The sequence below is a fragment of the Coffea arabica genome, chromosome 3e (assembly GCF_036785885.1).
Source record: "Coffea arabica cultivar ET-39 chromosome 3e, Coffea Arabica ET-39 HiFi, whole genome shotgun sequence".
NCBI classification, from domain to species: Eukaryota; Viridiplantae; Streptophyta; class Magnoliopsida; order Gentianales; family Rubiaceae; genus Coffea; species Coffea arabica.
The window spans coordinates 41,781,528-41,802,656 of record NC_092315.1 but is presented as its reverse complement, the minus strand read 5'-3'; the positions used below and the strand labels follow the sequence as shown (position 1 = coordinate 41,802,656).

At 39.7% G+C, this 21,129-nt stretch overlaps 2 protein-coding genes across 2 annotated transcripts; one reads left to right on the top strand and one right to left on the bottom strand.

Annotated features, from left to right (window-relative positions):
- Positions 1-649: 649 nt before the first annotated feature.
- On the bottom strand, positions 650-6,452 carry LOC140038520 (uncharacterized). The gene is made up of 3 exons (XM_072083898.1): positions 6,371-6,452; positions 2,680-6,204; positions 650-2,589 (listed from the first exon to the last, which is right to left on the bottom strand). Exons 1-3 carry the CDS (start codon positions 6,450-6,452, stop codon positions 650-652), a joined length of 5,547 nt encoding a protein of 1,848 aa, XP_071939999.1.
- Positions 6,453-14,764: 8,312 nt separating this feature from the next.
- LOC140038519 (uncharacterized) lies at positions 14,765-15,847 on the top strand. The gene has a single exon (XM_072083897.1). The coding sequence runs from the start codon at positions 14,765-14,767 to the stop codon at positions 15,845-15,847; it is 1,083 nt and encodes a 360-aa protein (XP_071939998.1).
- Positions 15,848-21,129: the final 5,282 nt, after the last annotated feature.

The following is a 21,129-nucleotide window of genomic DNA, read 5'->3' as shown; positions in this document are numbered from 1 at the left end:
ATCTCGGCCAACTCCTCACACCAAACTTCATGTTCGGCTTCACGTCGGGTGTGGACGCGGCCGCAGCCCACCTCTCCTCCGAAGCCTTGGAGTCGTTGAAAGACAATGCCAGCTACAATGAGGACTCCAAGGAGTTGTGCGACCGGATGGCCGAGGGCCTTGAGGCCGGAAGGAACTTGGCCGAAGTCCAGAACGAGTTCAACAAGTGGCTGTCCGAACTCGACGAAGTGTTCGAGGAGGGTGAAGGAGCTGGGGAAGACGAAGCCGGAGGGGACATCGGTGAAGAGCATGGAGAAGAAATTCACCCCGGCGGAGAAGAGGCCGGAGAGAAGACTGCCCAGGAGGGAGTCGAGACGGGGAATGGAGCCGAGACGGGGGTCTAGACTCGTGGGCTTTAAAGGGGTGGCCGAGGTGAGAGTGCTTAGTAGCATTCCGACCTCGGCCTTGTATTTTTTGTAACGCTCTTTTCTGTTGAATGAAAGCCTATTTCTTTTCATCTCTGCACTTTAATTTCTCGCTTTGATTTCGTCCCTTTCTTGTCCCCCTTATTTTTTGATAGCGTAACACCGATGTTGAGAAATAACATAATATCCGAAGTCATAACTTGATTAAAAATTCAAGCGTAATACAATTTGAGGTTCTCGGCGTGTCAAGATCTCGGCACTAACGAGGCATCTCGGTAACTCAGTTTACAATATCCCTTAAGGTCAGACTCCACAACTTGGTAAGGGCCTTCCCATCTCGGGCATAATTTCCCTTGTGGTTCAGCTCGGCTGACTGAGTTCTTTCTAAGGACCAAGTTTCTAGGCTGGAATCTACGATGTCTGACGCGGGCATTGTAATAGTGTGCCAGTGTGTTCTTGTAGGAAGCTATCCAGGCTGAGGCGAGGTCCCTTCGTTCATCGACGAGGTCGAGATCCAGCTGTCTCTCTTCGTTGTTCACCTCGGCGGCATAGGCTGCTAGCCGAGGGCTGGGGGTAAGGATCTCGGCAGGGATGACAGCCTCGGCTCCGTAGGTCAAAGAGAAGGGGGTCTCTTGCGTGGCTGACCTCGGCGTGGTCCGATAGGACCACAGGACACTGGGGAGTTCTTCGACCCAAGATGTTCCAGCTTGGTGTAGTCGGGTCTTGAGGCCATGCAAGAGAGTTCGGTTGAAGTTTTCTGCTTGACCGTTGGCCTGGGGGTGGCCTACCGAAGTGAAATGTTGTTTGATGCCAAGGTTTGTGCACCAAGTTTTAAAGGGGTTCTCGGCAAATTGTCTTCCATTATCCGAGATGATGACCTGAGGTATGCCGAAGCGGCAGACGATGCATTTCCAAAAGAATTTTTGAATTGCCAGCCCGGTGATGGTCCTCAGAGGCTCGGCCTCAACCCACTTGGTGAAGTAATCCACAGCGGTTACCAGGAAGGTATAACCCCCGACGGATCTGGGGAAAGGACCTATGATGTCTGTCCCCCATTGCTCAAACGGCCATGGTGAAGTGATGGGAACCATGAAGTTTGCGGGCTGGTGATTCTCGGGTGCGTGGACTTGGCAGGAGGGGCAGCCGAGGACGAGGTCCTGGGCGTCCTGCCGAACTGAGAGCCAGAAATATCCAAGAAGCAAAGCCTTCTTGGCTAGCATTCTGTGGCCGACGTGAGCTCCACACAAGCCTTCGTGGATCTCGTGGAGGACGTGGCGTCCTGTTTCGGGAGTGACACACCTCAGCCATGGGCCGAGGTAGGAGCGTTTGTACAGCTCTCCATCGCGGAGGGCGTACCGAGCCGCCTTGCGTTGTATTTTTCTCGCCTCGGCTCGGTCTTCGGGGAGGTCTCCTTGACCCAAGAAAAGGATGAACGGGGTCATACAGGTTTCTTCAGAGTGCACGGGGCAGGCCACCTCTTCCACATATCCGGGTTCATTCAGGACTTCTACTAAAACTGTTTTGTTGAGATCAGAGAATGATGTGGAAGCCAGCCGGGATAAGGCGTCGGCTCGCTTATTCTGGGACCAGGGTATTCTTTGGATTTCGAAAGACTCGAAATACGCGGTGAGTTGGTGAACTTTGGAGAGGTACCGTTGCATGGTCTCATCCTTAGTCTCGTATTCACCAAAAACTTGGCGTACAACGAGTTGGGAGTCACTGCGGACGTGAATTTGCTGGGCGCCGAGCCTGCGAGCCAGCTGGAGTCCAGCAATTAAGGCCTCGTACTCGGCTTCATTATTGGTGGCTGGGAAGCCAAAGCGGAGGGCGTAAGAGCACACTTCTCCCTGAGGTCCTTCCAGGAGCAGTCCAGCTCCGCTGCCATCCCCATTAGAGGACCCGTCTACGTACAGCGTCAACGGGGAAGGGGTGGGGACCTCGGCACTGGCGGAGGTGGACTCTGGACCTTCCGTGAAGGTGAGCTCGGCCAAGAAGTCGGCTAAGGCTTTAGCTTTTATGGCGGTGCGCGGCTCATACGACAGGTCGTACTCCCCTAACTCGACGGCCCACTTAGTGAGGCGCCCGGAGGCCTCGGGTCGAACCAGTATCTGTCGGAGTGGCTGGTCGGTCCTGACGGATATGGGGTGAGCAAGGAAGTAGGGCTTCAATCGCCGAGCTGCGTGGACTAGCCCCAGCACCAGTTTTTCCACCTGAGTGTATCGAGTCTCCGGCCCGCGGAGAGCTCGGCTGACGTAGTAGACGGGCACTTAGGTGCCCTCATCCCGGATAAGAACAGCGCTGACAGCCTCGTCGGCTGCGGAGAGGTAGAGGTAGAGCTTCTCCTCGGGCCGAGGTGAAGCGAGAGTGGGTAGGTGATGGAGGTATTGCTTCAGCTTGTCGAAAGCATCCTGGCACTCTTCCGTCCAGGCAAACTGATCAGCCTTTTTGAGCACTTTAAAGAAGGGCAGAGCTTTCTCAGCTGATTGGGACAGGAAGCGATTCAGCGCGGCCAGGCGTCCATTCAGCCGTTGGACTTCTCGGATGTTCCGAGGTGGGGACATGTCCTGAATGGCCTTGACCTTGTCGGGGTTGGCCTCGATTCCCCGGTGGGAAACCAGATACCCCAATAATTTTACCGAGGTGACGCCGAAGACGCACTTCTTGGGATTCAGCTTCATCCTCGAGTCTCTCAGAACACCAAAGACTTCCCTCACGTCTGACAGAAAGGATGAAGTGGCGAGACTTTTGACGAGGATGTCATCCACATAGGCCTCCACATTGCGGCCGATCTGATTCTTGAAGAGTCGGTTGATCAATCTTTGGTAGGTCGCCCCGGCGTTCTTTAGGCCGAAGGGCATGGTAGTGTAACAATAAGTACCTTGGTCGGTGTAGAACGCCGTTTTCTCTTGGTCCTCCTCACTCATTCCTATTTGATGATACCCTTTGAAGGCATCTAGGAAGCAGAGGACTACATACCCCATCGCCGAGTCGACGAGGGCGTCTATCCTCGGCAGAGGATAGCAATCTTTAGGGCAGGCCTTGTTGAGGTCGGTGAAGTCTACACACATTCTCCATCCACTGGTGTCCTTTTTGACCATGACTGGGTTGGACAGCCAGGTAGGATATTGGACCTCGTGGATCATCTTGGCCGCCAAGAGCTTGTCGACCTCATCCGATATGGCCTTGCTACGTTCGGGGTCGAAGTACCTTCGTTTCTGCCGCACAGGTCGGGCCTGTGGGTTAACGTTGAGTTGGTGAGTCATGAGCTCGGGTGGCACTCCGGCCACTTCATCTGCGGACCACGCGAAGACGTCTCGGTGGTCCTTGATCAGGGAGATCATTTCTTCTTTCAGGGGTGAGGGGAGTCCGGCCCCTATTTGGATTACTTGGTCAGGTTTCGCTTCATCCAAGACCACTAGTTCCACCTCATCCCCGGGCTCAAGCCTGTTGGGCTCTCCTGCCTTCTGAGGGTCGATGCAGTCTATGCAGAGGACAGCTGGCCTCTTTTCTTCGGACCTCGGTGAGGGCCGGGGTGTGACTGCCGCTTGGATTGTGGCGAGGTAGCATTCCCGGGCGGCGCCCACATCGCTGCTCACCTCAGCCACCCCCGCAGGTGTTGGGAATTTAAAGCTCAGGTGGTAGGTGGAGTATACGGCTCTCAAGGCGTTGAGCATGGGCCGACCTATCAGCATGTTGTAGGGGGAGTCTGCTTTGACCACCGTAAAACTGACAAGCACAGTTCGGCAGCGTGGATGACGCCCGATAGTTACCATCAGGGTCACCATGCCCTCCGGGTGGACGACGTGTCCCCCGAAACCGACAAGGGGAGTTCTAACCGGAGTGAGTTGCTCCCGGGTCAGCTTCAAACTCTCAAAAGTTCGGTAGTACAAGACGTCTACCGAGCTTCCGGGGTCAACATAGACCTTTTTGACTACGTAGTTGTTGGTGAGGAGTTCAATCACAAGGGCCTCGTGATTGCTGGAGGCCGCAGGGACGGGGTCAGCGGGGCCATAGGTGATGACCTCGGACAGCCGAGAGCTCGGCTCGGCCACCTCCATCTCGGCCTGGCGGTAGGTCCGCTTCCGAGAGTTCTGGTTGTCTCCCCCCGTTAGTCCTCCCGCGATGGTGTTGATCACCCCAGCGATGTTGGGGCCGTAGCCCGGTGATCCATCGTGTGGAGGCTGCTTGTCCTCCCTACGGTCTTCTGGACCCCGGCAATGCATGTTCGTGTCCCGTCGGTCGTCTCGGCGGGGGCCCCGGTTCTCCCGGTGGGAGACGCTTCGGTTGAAGCCTCCATCCTTGCGGACGAATTGCTTCAGGTATCCTTGCCGGATCAAATTCTCGATCTCTCGCTTCAGATCATTACAGTCTTCGGTCTCGTGCCCAACATCCCGATGATAGGCACAATAGAGGTTTGAGTTCCTCTTATCTCTCCTCCCCGGAATTTCGGGAGGGTTGCGGCCGAGGTGATTTTGCCTCATCACAGCCAGGACATGGGTCCGGCTCGAATTGAGGGGTGTCAGCTCGGCGTCCGAGGTGGACGACCGGCCTTTTACGATTCGATCGAAGACACTCCGGCGGTCTCGGAGTTGGTTCGAAGTGCCACTTGGGCCTTGTTCACCTCGGCCTGTGTCTTTCTTCCTCCGGGGATTTTGCCCCGTACGAGATGCTTGGGCTTCTCGTTTCATGCGATTTACATCTTCATTTCGGATTCCCTGGTCCACTCTTTCCCAGAGTTCCCGAAGTGTATGGGGGTATTGCCGATGGATTTCGGTGTTGAAGATCCCTGCCACTAACCCATTGGTGAAGGCAGCGATAGTTACCTGCTCGTTCTGATCTAGTATCTGTACATTTTCCTCGTTGAACCTTTGGGCGTATGAGCGAAGTGACTCGCCTTGACCCTGTTGCAGGTTCAAGAGGTAAGCTGAGGTCTTTGTTATTTGTCGAGACGACACAAAGCGATGGATGAACCGGTCTATCAGTTCATCCAGGGAGGAAATGCACCCCGGTTCTAAACTCCAGAACCACTTTCGGGCAGTCCCATGCAAGAAGATGGGAAAAGCCCGACAGATCACGGCGTCGGGGACGCAGTAGAGTCGGAATGCGGAGATGAAGGCGCGGAGGTGATCCTCGGGGTCACCTCGGCCGTCATAGGTGTGCAAGTTTGGAAGCTTAAAGTTTGGAGGCACCATCTCCCCGTTGATGTCATCTGTGAAGGGCGGAGCCCTCATGTAGTCAGCAGCTAGGCCTCCGGGGCGCCGAGGTGGGTCCTCGGCTTTTTTCCCTAACAGTCCCCGGGAAAACGCCTTGGAGATGGAGGCAATTTTAGAGGTCGCCTTGGAGGAGGCGCGCCTAGAGGTACTCCGAGAGAGACGCCCCTCATCGGAGTCCTCGCCTGAGGGCACTTCAGGAGACTTCGTCGGTCTCCTCTTAGAAGATTCTGCTTTTTCTTTCCCCTGTCTCTTGAGGTATCTTCCTAGCTCCTCAAAAATGTTGGGGTTGTCTGATATGAACTCGGCCATCTTGGCGATGGCGTCTTCGTTGTGGTGCTGGGTCCTTGGGGACCCTTGTTCTTCAGAAATGCGATCTTGCTGGGCTCCGGACGTCTGCCCAGCTCCAGTTGAGGGAACTCTTCCGCTTCTGGAGCGCGTGGATCTCATTTTAGCAATAGTCTCGTTCCCACAGACGGCGCCAATTGAAGAGGTGATTTTTGGCGGGTAGTTGAACCGACCAGAATCAGGCTCCTCTGAGATGAAGTGAGGGGTATCCTCGTGTCCGAAGTGAATGGCGGGGTTCTCCCCTGGGATCACTCCGACGATCAAGTTAGTATGAGAACGAGAGGAAAGCAATTGTATTGTCAAATGAACAGTATGCTTACTTGTTGGGAGTGTGTGGGGTATTTATAGAGCGAGAGTGGAGGGTAGGATGGAGGTCTTATGCCGGTGGGACCCATGCCCTGCCATTACGGCTCTGCTCCCTGTCAGATGGCCTGACCCTGACACTGTAGCCGCCTGGACAGGGTGACGCGGAGTCCTTTGTAGTAGTCATTAAGTACAACAGTGCTTTTCAGATAAAGCACTGATCCCGGGTGATGTCAGGTGTCTTGGCATCATCAGCGTGCAGCTGAGGTGGAGTGGCCGAGGTCACCTACACGGTAGACTGGGGATGTGGCCGAGCTTATGGGGTATGCCCAAGGGCACGGATGAGCTTACATGAGGGACGAGGTGAGTTCACCTCGGACAAGCGGGGGTTGCCGAGGTGAGCATCCTCAATAGACATAGTAAGATTTTTTTTTATGTTAATTTTCTTTTTTCAATTAAGACACGGTAAATTTCTTTTCTTTTTTTTTCTGAGAATATATGGTTTTAATTTTTTTTTTTTGCGCCAGTAAAGAGAAATGCTTATTTGTTAAGGAAAAATAGCATTCTCCCGATACTAATCTATACAAGTTTTCTGCGTATACTAGGAAAGTTGAGATAGCAGCAGAAGTTTATAAGCCGTGAAGCAAGAGAAACTTCATATAGATAACCTTAACTGTAGGAGAGATGATTTCTAAATTACCGAAACGTTACAAAGCATGATTAGAGCAGGAAACTTGAAGGTTGACTTTTCAGGGAAAAAATTTGAAAAGAAAGTTGGAGATTGATGTTTGATATTACCAAAAAAGAAAAGAAATTTGGAGATTGATTTTTGAGGGGGGGAAAAAGACAATAAATTAAGTAGTAGCTTTTGAGAAGAATTCTACAAAGAAAATAAAAGGGTCTGTTTAACGGGTGTTCAATAAAAAAATTGAAAGCAAATGAAAAAGTCGTTTATGATAAAAATTCATAACAAATTAAAAGTAGTGTAAGCATAAAGAAATAAAAATTGAATAATGATTCCGCGTTGCCCATGGTGCTATTTCGATCACGTGTTAAAGACAAAAAATTAAATCTATTCTACTAAACCAATGAGCTGATTGATTGATTATTACAATGGAGAATCAACTGGTTGTTAAATTGTGAAAATTACATAAATAAAGAGTTATTGATGTGACCAATGTAAAACGAGTCCGAGTAAAACTTACCTAAACAACTTAGCAAAATTATTGGTCATAATAAAAGATAAAATATTGTGTGATATGATATGATAGGACTTTCCATCAGAAAATGACATTGCCTCAATTAGTGGCTGACAATTGCTGTATTTAAGTTTATTTGACAGATAGGCTGTAGAAATTGAGTAAAAAATTTCCTCTTTTTGTCTGTCTGTTCTGCTTTTTCAAAACTTTACCTGCCTCATTGAGTGTACATAGTTTGAGTATATATCCCCAACAATTAATCGGGCATTTCTTGACTAAAGATTTACCATCTAGATTTACCTCTTCTTCCACAACTTTTTTTATCCCATTCGAAAGATTTACCATCTAGTTTGATGATTTATTATGATCATGGAAATAATGAATTTTGATGGAAAATAGGTCACAAGTGATTTTCAGTCCTAGATTTTGGGTTCTCAAGGTATTGGGTATTTAGGGATTTTTGGGTACTCTCAATCAGGAGTTTTTGGAACAATCTATTTTGACTCTCACGATAAGGGTTTATTTAGAGGTATCAAAATGGGTAATTTGGGCAGATTTGGGTTAGGTAAAATGGTAAGAGGTATAAGTGAGTCAACTCATTTATACCCATTTAATTAGATGAGTATAAATAGGTAAGTCAAAAAATGAACTGGCTAACCCAATTATCCATTTATAACTCATTTATTTTAACTTTTAAAAATTCATTTAAATTCATTTTTGCAAACTAAGTTATCAATTTATACCATCCTTTGTACCCATCATTAGTTTTAAATATTTACTTATAATACTCAATAAGCCTAATTACCAATTTTTTTTCCATTTGTACTCTATGTCGCAAAACTACATATTATTTAATAATTAAACAAAAAGAATATAAAAATTTGAACTAAATACTATAAAAGTTAATATAAAAACTTAATTCAAAAATTTTGAACCCCTAACATTTTTTTCATATATAAATTTAAAATTTCATTTTAGAAAGATAAGAAAGCTAAAACTTATCATAAATTGGTAATGCTGAAAAATGAGCAAGTTAACAAACTAAGAGAAAGTAAAATAATAAGATAAAACCAACAAATAATAATAATAATGAAACAAAAGTAGTTAACATCATGACAAAATCAAAATTTGAAAAAAAAAATGGGTGGGGGAAGAGAAGAGGTTTGGGGGAAGACAATTCTAAATGGGTTAATTAGGTTTGATGGGTTACCTAATAATACCTATTTATTAAATGAGTATTATTGGGTAACCCATTTATACCCATATACAAAAATTTAAGATACCCATCTATTCATGGACGGGTATGAATAAATTTAGTTAAGTGGGTTAATTTGCCACCTATATTCAAAACTTAGCATCACATAACTGACCATGGAAAAGAAACAGTACATGGGGTGTGAAAATGAAAATATAATCGGACGCCATGACATCATCACTCAAGCCTGAGCTTAAGGACACATATTTATATATTTTCAACTTCAACAATTATTTTAAACTCTCTTGTCTAAACGAGAAAGTCTTCGACATCATATTCTGAAATTGAAGTGACAAACATTTAATAATTAAGCCACAGTAAACCAGTGGACACGAAAAAATTTTGTTTAATATTACTACTTGCGTGGGCTGACCATTCTCAACACATTTTTCCACTTTATAACATTTCTTTTTTTTTTTCCTTCTCCAAACTTCGAAAAATACAAAATATTTCACGTTTATGTACTTAAAATAAGAGCTTATCTGGTGGATAATCTTATATTTTTTTCATGCAATATTTATAGGAAAACATTTAAATATTGTAGCAGATATTTATTTTTAATTTTATAATTGGTATATGAATAAACTTTATCATTTATTATATATATACACACACATATAGACACATACACACACGACTATACGAAATTTCTCATTCGCTATAGAAAATAATATTACATACCGCAAGTCAAACATTGACTTTTTGAACACATGCCAGCCATCTTGACTAGTGACCAAATTTCCATTTACTTAATTTGTCAAGCTGAATACTTTAATTGTCTTCCCTTTTCTACCATTTCGACTGTTTAAAAATCATTTGCATAACACAACAATCAATTCATATGAATCAAGTTTTTTTTTATATTTTTATTTTAATTCCGGCAATGTCTTACATGTGTCTTATTATTTAATGTGCTGTCCGGCCGGAGAATAGCCCAAAACGAATAGAAACTTATATCTGATTTTTAAAGGGTAATTATGCAATTTTAGTTAGTAAGGCAGCATATTAGTGGATTCCCCAAAAATACTTCCATTAACCAAAGTGCTTAGTCCATTCAAGACTTAAGACCAAGAAAATAAACAGCTCCCAGCTGGTCCATTCAAAACATCAAACCTTGGACTCAATTAATCAACATGACACAAGCAGATACTTTCTATTAACCCATTCTACTGGCTACATTGCCAAAACCACACCCTTGCAACAAAAAGAGGGGCAAGAATTGTTGCCATCCATTTCCGAAGGTTAACTCTCAAAACTAGCTCAAATTCTAAAATTTAATTCACATTTTCATACATCATTTTTTACACCATATACAAAATCTATAAATGATTTTTTTTTAATGACAAAAAAGCAAGATTTAAGAAGCAGGAAGGAGACGAAAAAATTATGCCGCTATTACTTTACATCTTGTATGGTTCCGTTTTGAGAGTGTTTTTGAAAAATTTTACTATAGCAGTGTATATAAAAAAAATTTTATTATAAAATTTTTTGAAATATTTGAAATATTATATGATTGAGATGTTTTTTAAATTATTGTATATTACCATAACATTATATTTGAAAAACTTATTTTTAAAAAAATAACCAATCCAAACATAGCAATGTATTTGAAAAATTAATTTTTGAAAAACTCTTGAATTCAACGGAGCTAGAATTTATAGTAGTAAAACGTACGGTTGACAAACCTAATAGAGGCATTGTTACATCTGTCAGTTGTCGTACACGACCATTCGTATGTAGCCTCCAACCCTGTAGCAATAAATTCCATCCTGTGGTAATCTTAGGCATTTGAATGATTCCAAACTGCACAGCCAAGAGACCCATACAAAAATTCCAAGCCCTCGTGGCATTCAAAATTTTACATGTACAGCCCCTCAATTCTGATAAATTCAATCACGAATAGGACCACTTCAATTTTACATCTCCTTAGTCAACACGTAACCCTGTTTGGAAAATTGCGGCACATTCAACCCTCTTCGTTCAAAGTGTCAAACATGACTCCAAACCAACTCCAACCTCCCATACTATAAATACCCCCAACATCTCCACACTTCTGCAACAAACTAACATCCATAGCAAGAATAAACCAAGAATCAACCAATTCATCTACATTTTCAGCTAATAAATTTCACCTCTTCGTTCGAATTGAGTTAACATTTTTGCGGGTTTTAGTCGATTTTCGGGCTCAAGATGGATTGTAGAAAAGCAGCGATTCTTGTATTGACTTTTGTCATCTTTGTTGCCATCATGGGCCAAGTTCATGTGGATGCAGCGAGGTTGTTGGCAGAGGAAGACTTCGCAATTGCCAATCACTTGGATACATTTCCTTCGGTGTATGCAAAAGCAAGAGACACGATGTCGCATTGGCTTGAAAGATTGGCTTCTGGACCTAGCCCTAGAGGACCTGGTCATTAAGCTTAAAAGTATGGCCAGCAAGTATTTAGAGAGCGGTTCAGCCATGCAAGGACAATGAGCAACCAACACTAGTATATTTTGGTAGTATTTACCATATAGAGAGGGTCTAAGACTCTGTTTTTTTTTTATTTTGGTTATTTCATTCATTCTTTCTTTCTTTGATGTCTTGTTACACGATGAAATCTTAAAGCATAGATGTATATTTCTGACTTTTGCCCTTGAAGTGGCAGTTATAATGATAGATATTTTTTTTCCTCAATGATTCTTTCATTTCTTTTGCCCTTGATCAATGGTTCAAGCTTTCTACAATAGCAAGTCCATGGATAACTCAGGTGTTCCAGTTCATCGTACGTTAAAAACATGAAAACATTTTTCTGCAGAAACTTCGACCAACAAATTAGAAAATTTTCTGATGGATCATGAGTTGGCTGCATGAGACAGTAGTGTAGTGCAGCTTTTATAGATCATTCCTCACAAAGCATAGATTATCATTTCCTACAACATACTATCGAGGATGAAAACTTCCATCTACTCCATAAAGTTGTATTCTTTTAAGGGTTCTCTGTCTATAATAAGTACCTTTAGGATACTGGTGAAATGGGATGAAATATTTATTATGATGGCTCTAATCAATTCTATCAAATTTTTTATGTGGATATCTATTTTTTCTGTCTATTCTTATCTTATTAAATGTCCAAACCCTTATTTATTTTGTTTAGGTTTAAGTCTCCTACCTATTATTGTTACGACATGTTATAGTAGCTTGATTATTGTTGTTAAGAAACAATCACATTTCATATTTTTGTCTCCATTTATTATTATTATTATTTTTTGTTGTGATCAACAAAAAGAGAAAGGCAAAAGGAGAAAAAGACAATTTATCGGCCTTGGCAGACTTTTATTTCAGAAGATGTAAAAAACTTATATATATATATATATATATATATATAGAGAGAGAGAGAGAGAGAGAGAGAGCAAACAAAAGCCATAAAATGATAGTAGCTAGTTGCAGTTACCAATTGATTGGATGTAGTGTTCTTGTGAGTTCCCCTTAGATTTCTCTTAATGGGGCGTTTAACTGTAACTTCCGGGTGTTACTTTCTTTGTGTGTGTGTGTGTTTGTTTGATCTAACTGCGGAAAAAAAAGATAGTAGCTAGTTGCATTGAAGTCAACCTTGAAGTTTATTTTCTTTCCATTTTTTCTTCTTGTTCCCTTTTGGGGAGTATAATAGTCTTGCGTGGAAAACGATATACGATATACAAGACTGTTCTTTTTTTTTTTTTCTAACTTTGGGATTATACATCTCACAAAATCATAGAGCAATATGACGTTTTCTTTCTTTTTTTCTTCTTTTAAATAGTCAAAACATGGGATAGAAAAAATGATGCGGAAGCAGGTAGAAGGAATGGTTTCACGAGCTTTTTCCAAAAATAACAAAGATGCGATTCAAGAAAACAAAATTACAACAAAAGGCAGAAAACGAAAAAAAAAAAAAAAACAAAGTGCTACTCCGATGAAGTCCGATGCCAATGTTGGCGTCGGTTCTCCTCTGAAGGGAAGTCCGGCGCTGATCTTCGGACTTCCTCTGAAGTCGTGGGCGTGCAGCTTCCGTTTGCTCTCTCTTTTGCTAGCTCTATTTTGTCCAAAACCTCGCAGCAACTTGTTCTACATCAAAAAACTGTAGTAGGATATCCTTGAGAAGATGTACACATCTAAAAATATATTTATGAAGTTTATCGCTTTTTTTTATTAGTAGGGAAAAATTAAGATTTAAGAAGCAAAAATGGAGAAATTGCATATTAATGAACAGGAGTTAGGCAAGCATTATTCGAACTTGTCCATTTTTAATTTTCATCATCACTAGTAATTAAGTAGTCTAATTCAGGTTCTTGTTATAGACACAGAAGGTCAAAAATAGACAGAACTAAGGGGCGGGAGAGTCATTGCCGCCCGCTGCACAAGTTTTTCGAAAGGCTAGTTGGAGATGGGCCTCGTGCTTCGCCTGAGGTTGCCCAGGCAAAGATGTCAACTGGCGGTGCACGTATAGAGAAATAAAAAAGAGTAAATCTTTCTTATATTGACTGTGTATACACTATCATCGTTGAATTCATGACATATGTATAAAAGTTGAATTTCAAATTCAAATTTTGTATAATTGTCATTTATGCAACGCTGATAATGTATACACTATCAGTGTAGGAAAAATTAATCCAATAAAAAATTTTAAAACAGAAGAGCAAAAGCGGAAATTTAAGGAAACAATCAGCAATACAGAAAGAAAGAGAAGTAACCATTTAAATAGATGAATGTATTGTGCTATTAGTTTGATTTCATTAGTAAAAAGAGTATTCTAAATAAATAGGGATAATTTCAGAAACCTCCCTTGAGGTTTTTGACAAATTCAGGAAAGCTTTCCTTAATATTTTAAAATTACACATACCTCCCATATCAGTACAAAAGTTCTCTACTACCCCTCATAAAATACTTAAAGACATTTTTTTTGGAAAAAATTTGAAAATCCAAACCAAAAACAAAAACAGCAACAATTGATTCTCTCTCTTGGGCGTCCCTTACGTTGCTTTTTTTTTCCCACTTCATCCTTTGCCCAACTCTCATCTACCCAACTTTCCTACTCTACTTCAGGACACTACCTATTGTCCCTCAACTCTTGCCCGTGCTTATCCCCCTCTTTTTCCTTCTCGGCTTCTCTTTTTTTTTTACTTTTCCTACATCAATTCCCTTCTCTTTGCAAACTTGATTTGATTAGACTCATCCCTTCCTCCCTTTTTTTTCCTATTCAGGGTGTAGTGGGTTTGATTTTTTTTTTTTTTGTATCTATGTTCTTTATCCAATTTTGGTTGATCATGGGTGATAAAAGTTGGTGATGTCAAAGATCAAGAGTTTGAGAAATGGATCTTGGGCTTCATAAAATGGGTTGTTGAAAGAAAACGAAAGGCTGCAAAGGGAGGAAGAGTAAGGGGATTTGACATGTGGGATTGGTTCTTGATGGAGTGTTGGTTTTGGATAAAATTTGGGGTTTTCTAATTCTGGTAAAATTTGATGGAGTATTGGTTGAGTTTTATCAATTTAATAATAAGAGGCGGGTGTATATATATATATATATATTTTCGACACAGGGGTGTCCAGAACCATTGGGCCCGATTAATCCCCTGCGGCTGTGAGAGCCCCGCCCCAAGGTTCACAGCGCGTTAGCTCTCCGGGGTCGATCCAGTGACCTGCCCCTAAAGAGGTGTATTTACCTTGTAGAGAAAGTGTTGGGGCTGGATAGAGTGTAAGAATTAGCCTAGGCTACCGAAAGTAAATTGGATTGCGATGTTTTGCGTGCCTACAATTGTTGGAATTGCTTTTGATTCAGCTTGGGATGTTTGCTTGGCTTTTCTGATGGTGTTGCCCAGAAAAGAGGCAATCATCAAAATTCTTTTTATTTTATTTTATTTTTTAAAATTTTTTTGTAGAGAGGATTTCTTGGCTTTTGATAGTCTTGCTTGGAAGAAGACAGTCAACAAAGAAGGCAATTAGTGAATACGATCAGCATAGGAAGGAGAAAGGACAAACTGATCTGGAAATTTTCAAAGACTGGAGCATATACGGTGAAAACAGGATACGCAATGGCAAGGCAGGAGGAAAATCTGATCAGTAGAAATCGAACACACAATGCTGAGACAAGTTGGGAAGTTAGAAAACGTACGGTGTGGAAGAATCTGTGGCATCAAAAGGTAAAGGCCAAGCTGAAACATTTCATGTGGAAATGCTTGCAAAATTGTTTACCAACAAATGAAGTAATTTTCAAAAGGATTGGACACGGAGAGGGGAGATGTAGCTGTTGTGGTGAAGGCATGGAAACCATAGAACATTTACTCTTTTTTTGTGTGAATGCGAAGGATGTTTGGAAATTGGCACCGGTAAGGTGGGATGGATTAGTGGATAAACAACACAATCTGTGGTTATGGTGGGAGGAAGCCACTAAATCTACTTCAAAGGACTGTGGACCTGAGCGAGTGAGCCTCACCATCAACCTGTTTTGGCAAATCTGGAAAGCTCGCAACAGAATAGTTTTTGACAATGAATTCCAGAACCCACCGAACATTGTCTCAAAGGCACAAGTGGAATGGTTGGAATATGAGCAAGCAAGGGTGGAAGAAATAGAGCAGAGTGCTACGGACAACATCAGGGAGCATCAAACACGAAGACAAACAGCAAGGGACGATGACGTTTGCCTGTTCACGGATGCTGCGATATCAGCAAGGATGATAAGGACGGGACAAGGAATTGTTGCAAGAAAGTGGAACGGAATGATCATGAAAGCAAAGGCAATAGTCAATCAATATAAGGGGGAACCAATGAAAGAAGAAGCTTTGGCAATTAGAAATGCAATGCTGATGGCTGAGCAGGTAGGATGGACTAAAATTAAAATCCATTCCGATAGCAAATCAGTTTTAGACCAGATACATAGAGGCAATGAGTATGATGTTAACATTGCAACTATTCTGGAAGATGTGCAGGATTTGACAACACATTTTGAAAGGTATAGTTTTGTGTTTATACCTAGAACAGAGAATGAAATCAGCCATGCTCTAGCTAAGTTTGCTGTACAGCTAGTGGATGATATTGAATGGGAACAAGACTTCCCAGTTTGGCTGATGGATTTAGTGAGGAAGCAAATGAGGGTAGTAGCCCTTTTTTGTAATTAATTCTTGTATTATCAAGGGTTTATCATATATATATAACGGTTAACGTTTGTGGAAAAAAAAATTAGTGAATACGATCAGCAAAAATCTTTTTCCTTTTTTTTTGGCAGAAAGGGCAGTTTAAGATATATATGACGAAAAATGTATGCTATTGGGTCTATTTTGAAGCATAAATAGTGAAAGCAAGAGTGGTGGATGTAATTGTTAAAATTTAAGGGGAGCTCTTTGAAATTGTTTGAAACCTCAAGGGAGGTTTCTGAAATTATCCCAAATAAATATGGACCTGTCTAACGGGTTGCTCATAGGGCATTCATTAAGATATATTTTAGATGTCATATTTTTGAAAATGTAAAATTAATAAGAAAAAATAAATAAATACAAGAAAGGGTAGGTAAGATTAAATAGGAAAAAATATAAAAACACAAAAGAGGGTAATAATTGTTAGTATGTACATATACATGATAGATTAGGTTAATGTTAGGTGTGTTAATGAGTGCCCTATGGCTAGGCATGGCCCTGGTTCCATTTGGAACCGGGAACCGGACCGGAACCGGAACCAGAACCGTGGCAGAACCTTGGATAAAGGTTCCGGTTCTGGTTCTCTAAAAAATAGAACCAGAACCAAAACCAGAACCGCTGGTTCCAGAACCGTTCAAAATAATTAAAAATAATTAATATAAGTAGTGAGATAATTCAAAAAAATTAGTTGTGTTTAATAGGTTTTAAGAAAGTTTAAATTTTATGGACTTTCTATATATTTTACTTATTATTTAATTATTTCTATTCGCCTAATATCTATAATTATAATTTGTAAGTATTAAATTATTACTTACAAATTTTTTTTTGCTTATTTGCTATCAAAAAATGGCAAGTTTTGATGGTAGTAGCTCATCCTCAAAATCAAGCAAGCAAAAAAATATTTTTTGCAATATTTCTTCAAATGAAATCTTCAATATTGATGATTGTCCAACTCAAGAAAGTCAACACATGACAACCATTTGATAGTGTAATGTATTTTTTAATTTGATAATGTAATGTACTTTTCATAAAATTTGTATTGTCTATTTATTACTTCTTACTTTGTAGAATAATAATAAAATTAAAATATGATCTTTATTTTGTATTTATTTTTGCACATTCTATTTCAAAATTTAAATATATTGTTATATTCGTATTAAAATTGGTAAGGATAAAGAATTAAATAAAATTGTAGGGTACCATACGGAACCAGAACCAGAACCATAAGGAACCGAAATCAGAACTATGCGGTTCTGGTTCTACCTCTTTGAAGAACCAGAACCAGAACCATCTTATATGATGTGGTTCTGGTTCTACCTTTTTGAAAAACCAGAACCGTCGATTCTGGAACCGCGGCCATGCCTACCTATGGCACCCGTTAGAAAAATCCAATAAATATAACTATTGTTCTGGCATCCATTGGTGGACCCAAGTGTAGGAATCACAATGGGAACCAAAGCTGAAACAGTAGGTAGATATAAAATATATCTTATTAAGTAAGGAAAAAGAACTCTGATTTGTTTAATAAACAGAAAAATTTTGATGCACTTGAAACGTGCTTGATGTCAACAATGAGGGTAAAAAATTTTAGTTAAGTTTCAAAAAGATAAGGTAATAAAAGACATTAAAATCATTACGCAACAGTAAGAAATGAACGCAACCAAACCCTCATAACATGAATTGAAATAAGAAAAAGACTAATAATATCTGTAACTAACAGTTGCAGGGTAAGTTTTCAATAAAACTATTCATGTTAGTAATATCAATGCGCTAATTGTATTCACAAGTGTGTTAATGAATAAAGTAATTAAAGTTGTAATATATGAACATCATTTGTTGGCTAAACATCTACATGCAACCAATAACAAGTGTGGTAATCAGCAAAAATGGTGCTACTGCATCGAGCGTGAAGGAATAGGTAGCGTTTACTACCCATTGAAAAGGAAAGCACATCAAAAACGATGGTTCTTCTGGAAAAAAAAAGGCAGAAAATGCAAGTCGTAATTAGGGTCGATCCCTAGTCTGTCAAGACAAGTGTTCAACTCCCTTTCATAATACTTTAATACATTAATATTTCCTTCTTGTTTTTCTACCCCATGTAGTGTCCTTTAATTCCTTGACATTGCAAATGATTGAGAGAATGGCTTTCACATTAATCGTTGCTTTATGTGTTGCACATTTGACCATGCTAAGAACTCTTATCATAATTATTTTTTTTGGCTGTAAAAAAAAGAAAAAATCTCATCAGTTATTTGTTGCTAGAAATCATGTTAAACCAAAAAAAGGTTCTTTTTTCTTTGTGTAGTAATGGGATGAGCACACAAAAAATAGAGATGGACAACAACATACACAAATAAAATTGTAGAACATAGGGGAGCACTCCAAAGTACCACTTGCATTTTCGTTTGAGTTGGGCCGTTAGGAGAATTAAGGTCAATTGTGCTTGGCAAACAAATAAGGCCCAAAGGCAAAAGATAAAATACTAATAGGCTAATGGTGATGATAAATCAACTATTAAATCCACCCAATATGGCCTGAGAACCAGCAGTCAATTTTCTTCAGTAAAGAAGGAAAAACAAATATATATATATATATACATATAGTCTTATGACTTGAAAATTCCTTAAGATGATTTTGAATTTTGGTCGCCCCATTGAATTATGCACATAGACAATGGTATAGCCATTTTTGCTGCTTGTTTCTTGTCTCTTTTACAGCAATATACAGGAGCAAAGACATAAAGAATAATTGCACTGAAAAGAAATTTTTGTGCAACTAACATTTTGTAAGAATGTCTATAAAAAGAATTTCAATTACTAACCCGATTATAAAATTGAGTGTACATAGTTTGAGTATATATCCCCAACAATTAATCGGGCATTTCTTGACTAAAGATTTACCATCTAGATTTACCTCTTCTTCCACAACTTTTTTTATCCCATTCGAAAGATTTACCATCTAGTTTGATGATTTATTATGATCATGGAAATAATGAATTTTGATGGAAAATAGGTCACAAGTGATTTTCAGTCCTAGATTTTGGGTTCTCAAGGTATTGGGTATTTAGGGATTTTTGGGTACTCTCAATCAGGAGTTTTTGGAACAATCTATTTTGACTCTCACGATAAGGGTTTATTTAGAGGTATCAAAATGGGTAATTTGGACAGGTTTGGGTTAGGTAAAATAGGTAATAAGTATAAGCGAGTCAACTCATTTATACCCATTTAATTAGACAGGTATAACTAGGTAAGTCAAAAAATGAATTAGGTAACCCAATTATCCATTTATAACCCATTTATTTTAACTTTTATAAATTCATTTAAATTCATTTTTGCAAACTAAGTTATCAATTTATACCGTCCTTTGCACCAATCATTAGTTTTAAATATTTACTTATAATGCTCAATAAGCCTAATTATCAATTTTTTTCCATCCGTACTCGATGTCGCAAAATTACATACTATTTAATAATTAAACAATAAGAATATAAAAATTTGAACTAAGTATTATAAAAGTTAACATAAAAACTTAATCCACAAATTTTGAATCTCTAGTATTTTTTTTGTGGGTAAATTTAAATTTTCATTTTGGAAAAGTAAGAAAAGAGACTAAAACTTGTCATAAATTGGTAATACTGAAAAATGAGCAAGTTAATAAACTAAGAGAAAACTAACAAATAATAATAATAATAATAATGAAACAAAAGTAGTTAACATCATGCCAAAATAAAATTTTGAAAAAAAAAATGGGTGGGGGAAGAGAGGAGGTTTGAGGGAAGACATTTCTTAATGAGTTAATTGGGTTTGATGGGTTACCCAATAATATTCATTTATAATAATACTCATTTAATAAATGGGTATTAATGGGTAACCCATTTATACCCATATACAAAAGTTTAAGATACCCATACTTATTTATTTATGGACGAGTATGGATAAATTTAGTTAAATTGATTTATTTGACAGCTAGAGGTTTATTCCTAGTCAGGTGGCTTTGTGGAGCATGTGCAGCTGACTTCTATTTATTTTAACCACAAAAAACGGAAAAAAGAAAACAAAATGGACTATTTGAACACTTTGAATAGTTGAATGGGTTAACCAACTCATTTTATGTGAGTTGGCCACTAGGTGAAGCATAAAATGTAGATCTGGCTACATGTTAGAAATTCAAACCTCTACACCTGCAATAAAATTTTAATAGGAAAATAACAATCTATGTTGAGCAGTGAAAAGAAATAATTTGGCAAATTTTTGGTCAAAATTTAAATAGCAATAATGTAAAATGAGGGGAAAGAGTTTAAACATACTAGCCCAAAGAAGATACAATGAGATAAAAAAGAAAAGGCCTTTTTGGCAATTTTACTATAATGAGGGTATAGAGGTTTGACTATTAGTCATTACGGGGCAATCTATTGATTTCATGAATAGAGCGGGTGTTTTGCAACAAAATCCTAATTATAGGGAGCAATATGTAATTAACCCTTTTAGAATAAATAGAAATCTTTGGGCATTCAAAAAGGGTTTCTCTAATGAGTACTCGTTAATGTACTTAAAATTCATCTAACCTACCCTCCCTAATATTTATTTACTTTTTCAATTAATCTTATATTTTAAAAATATGACATTTGAAATATATCTTAATGAATGTCAAAGACTTTTCAAGAAAAATCGAAAGTCAAAACACCATCGAGGAGTGTAATTTTTTCAATTGATACATTTTCCCTTTTTTCTCTCTCTCTTTTTTGACATATATCTTTTGGCTTTTCTGATGATTAAAGTGCGTACACATAAACAAGACTATTTTTTAGAATTTAATAATTTATGAATGATGTGGGAAAAAAATCTAATCTTTCAACAACAATATCATCTTTTCCGAGAGTGGTTAATGGACGAAGCCTTTTATCCTAAATGGTGATATAAATACAGTAAAAGTCACCCACCCGTACTCAAGATCTACATAGTTTAATTAAACAAGTAAATAGGATATGCACCAAAATGTTACCTTTTGTTATTAGAGTAAAATGTAGTTTTGATCCTCAAAGTTTGACAGAATAGTGACACTAGTCCCCAAAGTTTGGGGCAAAGCAAATTTAGCCCTAAGTGTTTCAAATTTGAAGCACATTTAAGGCAATTGGCTGCTTTTTCTCAATTCCTACTTGAATAGCACCGAGTGCGGTCACGTGTCCCATGCTGAAATTTTTCGTTTAAAAAATTAAGCAACAGTTTATTGACATTAATGATTAATTAATTTCATAAACACACGCATTA

What these genes read in the sequence shown, in the direction of transcription:
- LOC140038520 (XM_072083898.1), bottom strand. Translation starts at nt 6,452, where the DNA reads ATGACTACTACAAAGGACTCCGCGTCACCCTGTCCAGGCGGCTACAGT. An exon ending in ATCTGACAGGGAGCAGAGCC is followed by an intron (nt 6,205 to 6,370) that starts GTAATGGCAGGG and finishes GAGTGATCCCAG; the next exon opens with GGGAGAACCCCGCCATTCAC. An exon ending in TGTTCTTATCCGGGATGAGG is followed by an intron (nt 2,590 to 2,679) that starts GCACCTAAGTGC and finishes TGCTGGGGCTAG; the next exon opens with TCCACGCAGCTCGGCGATTG.
- LOC140038519 (XM_072083897.1), top strand. Translation starts at nt 14,765, where the DNA reads ATGGCAAGGCAGGAGGAAAATCTGATCAGTAGAAATCGAACACACAAT.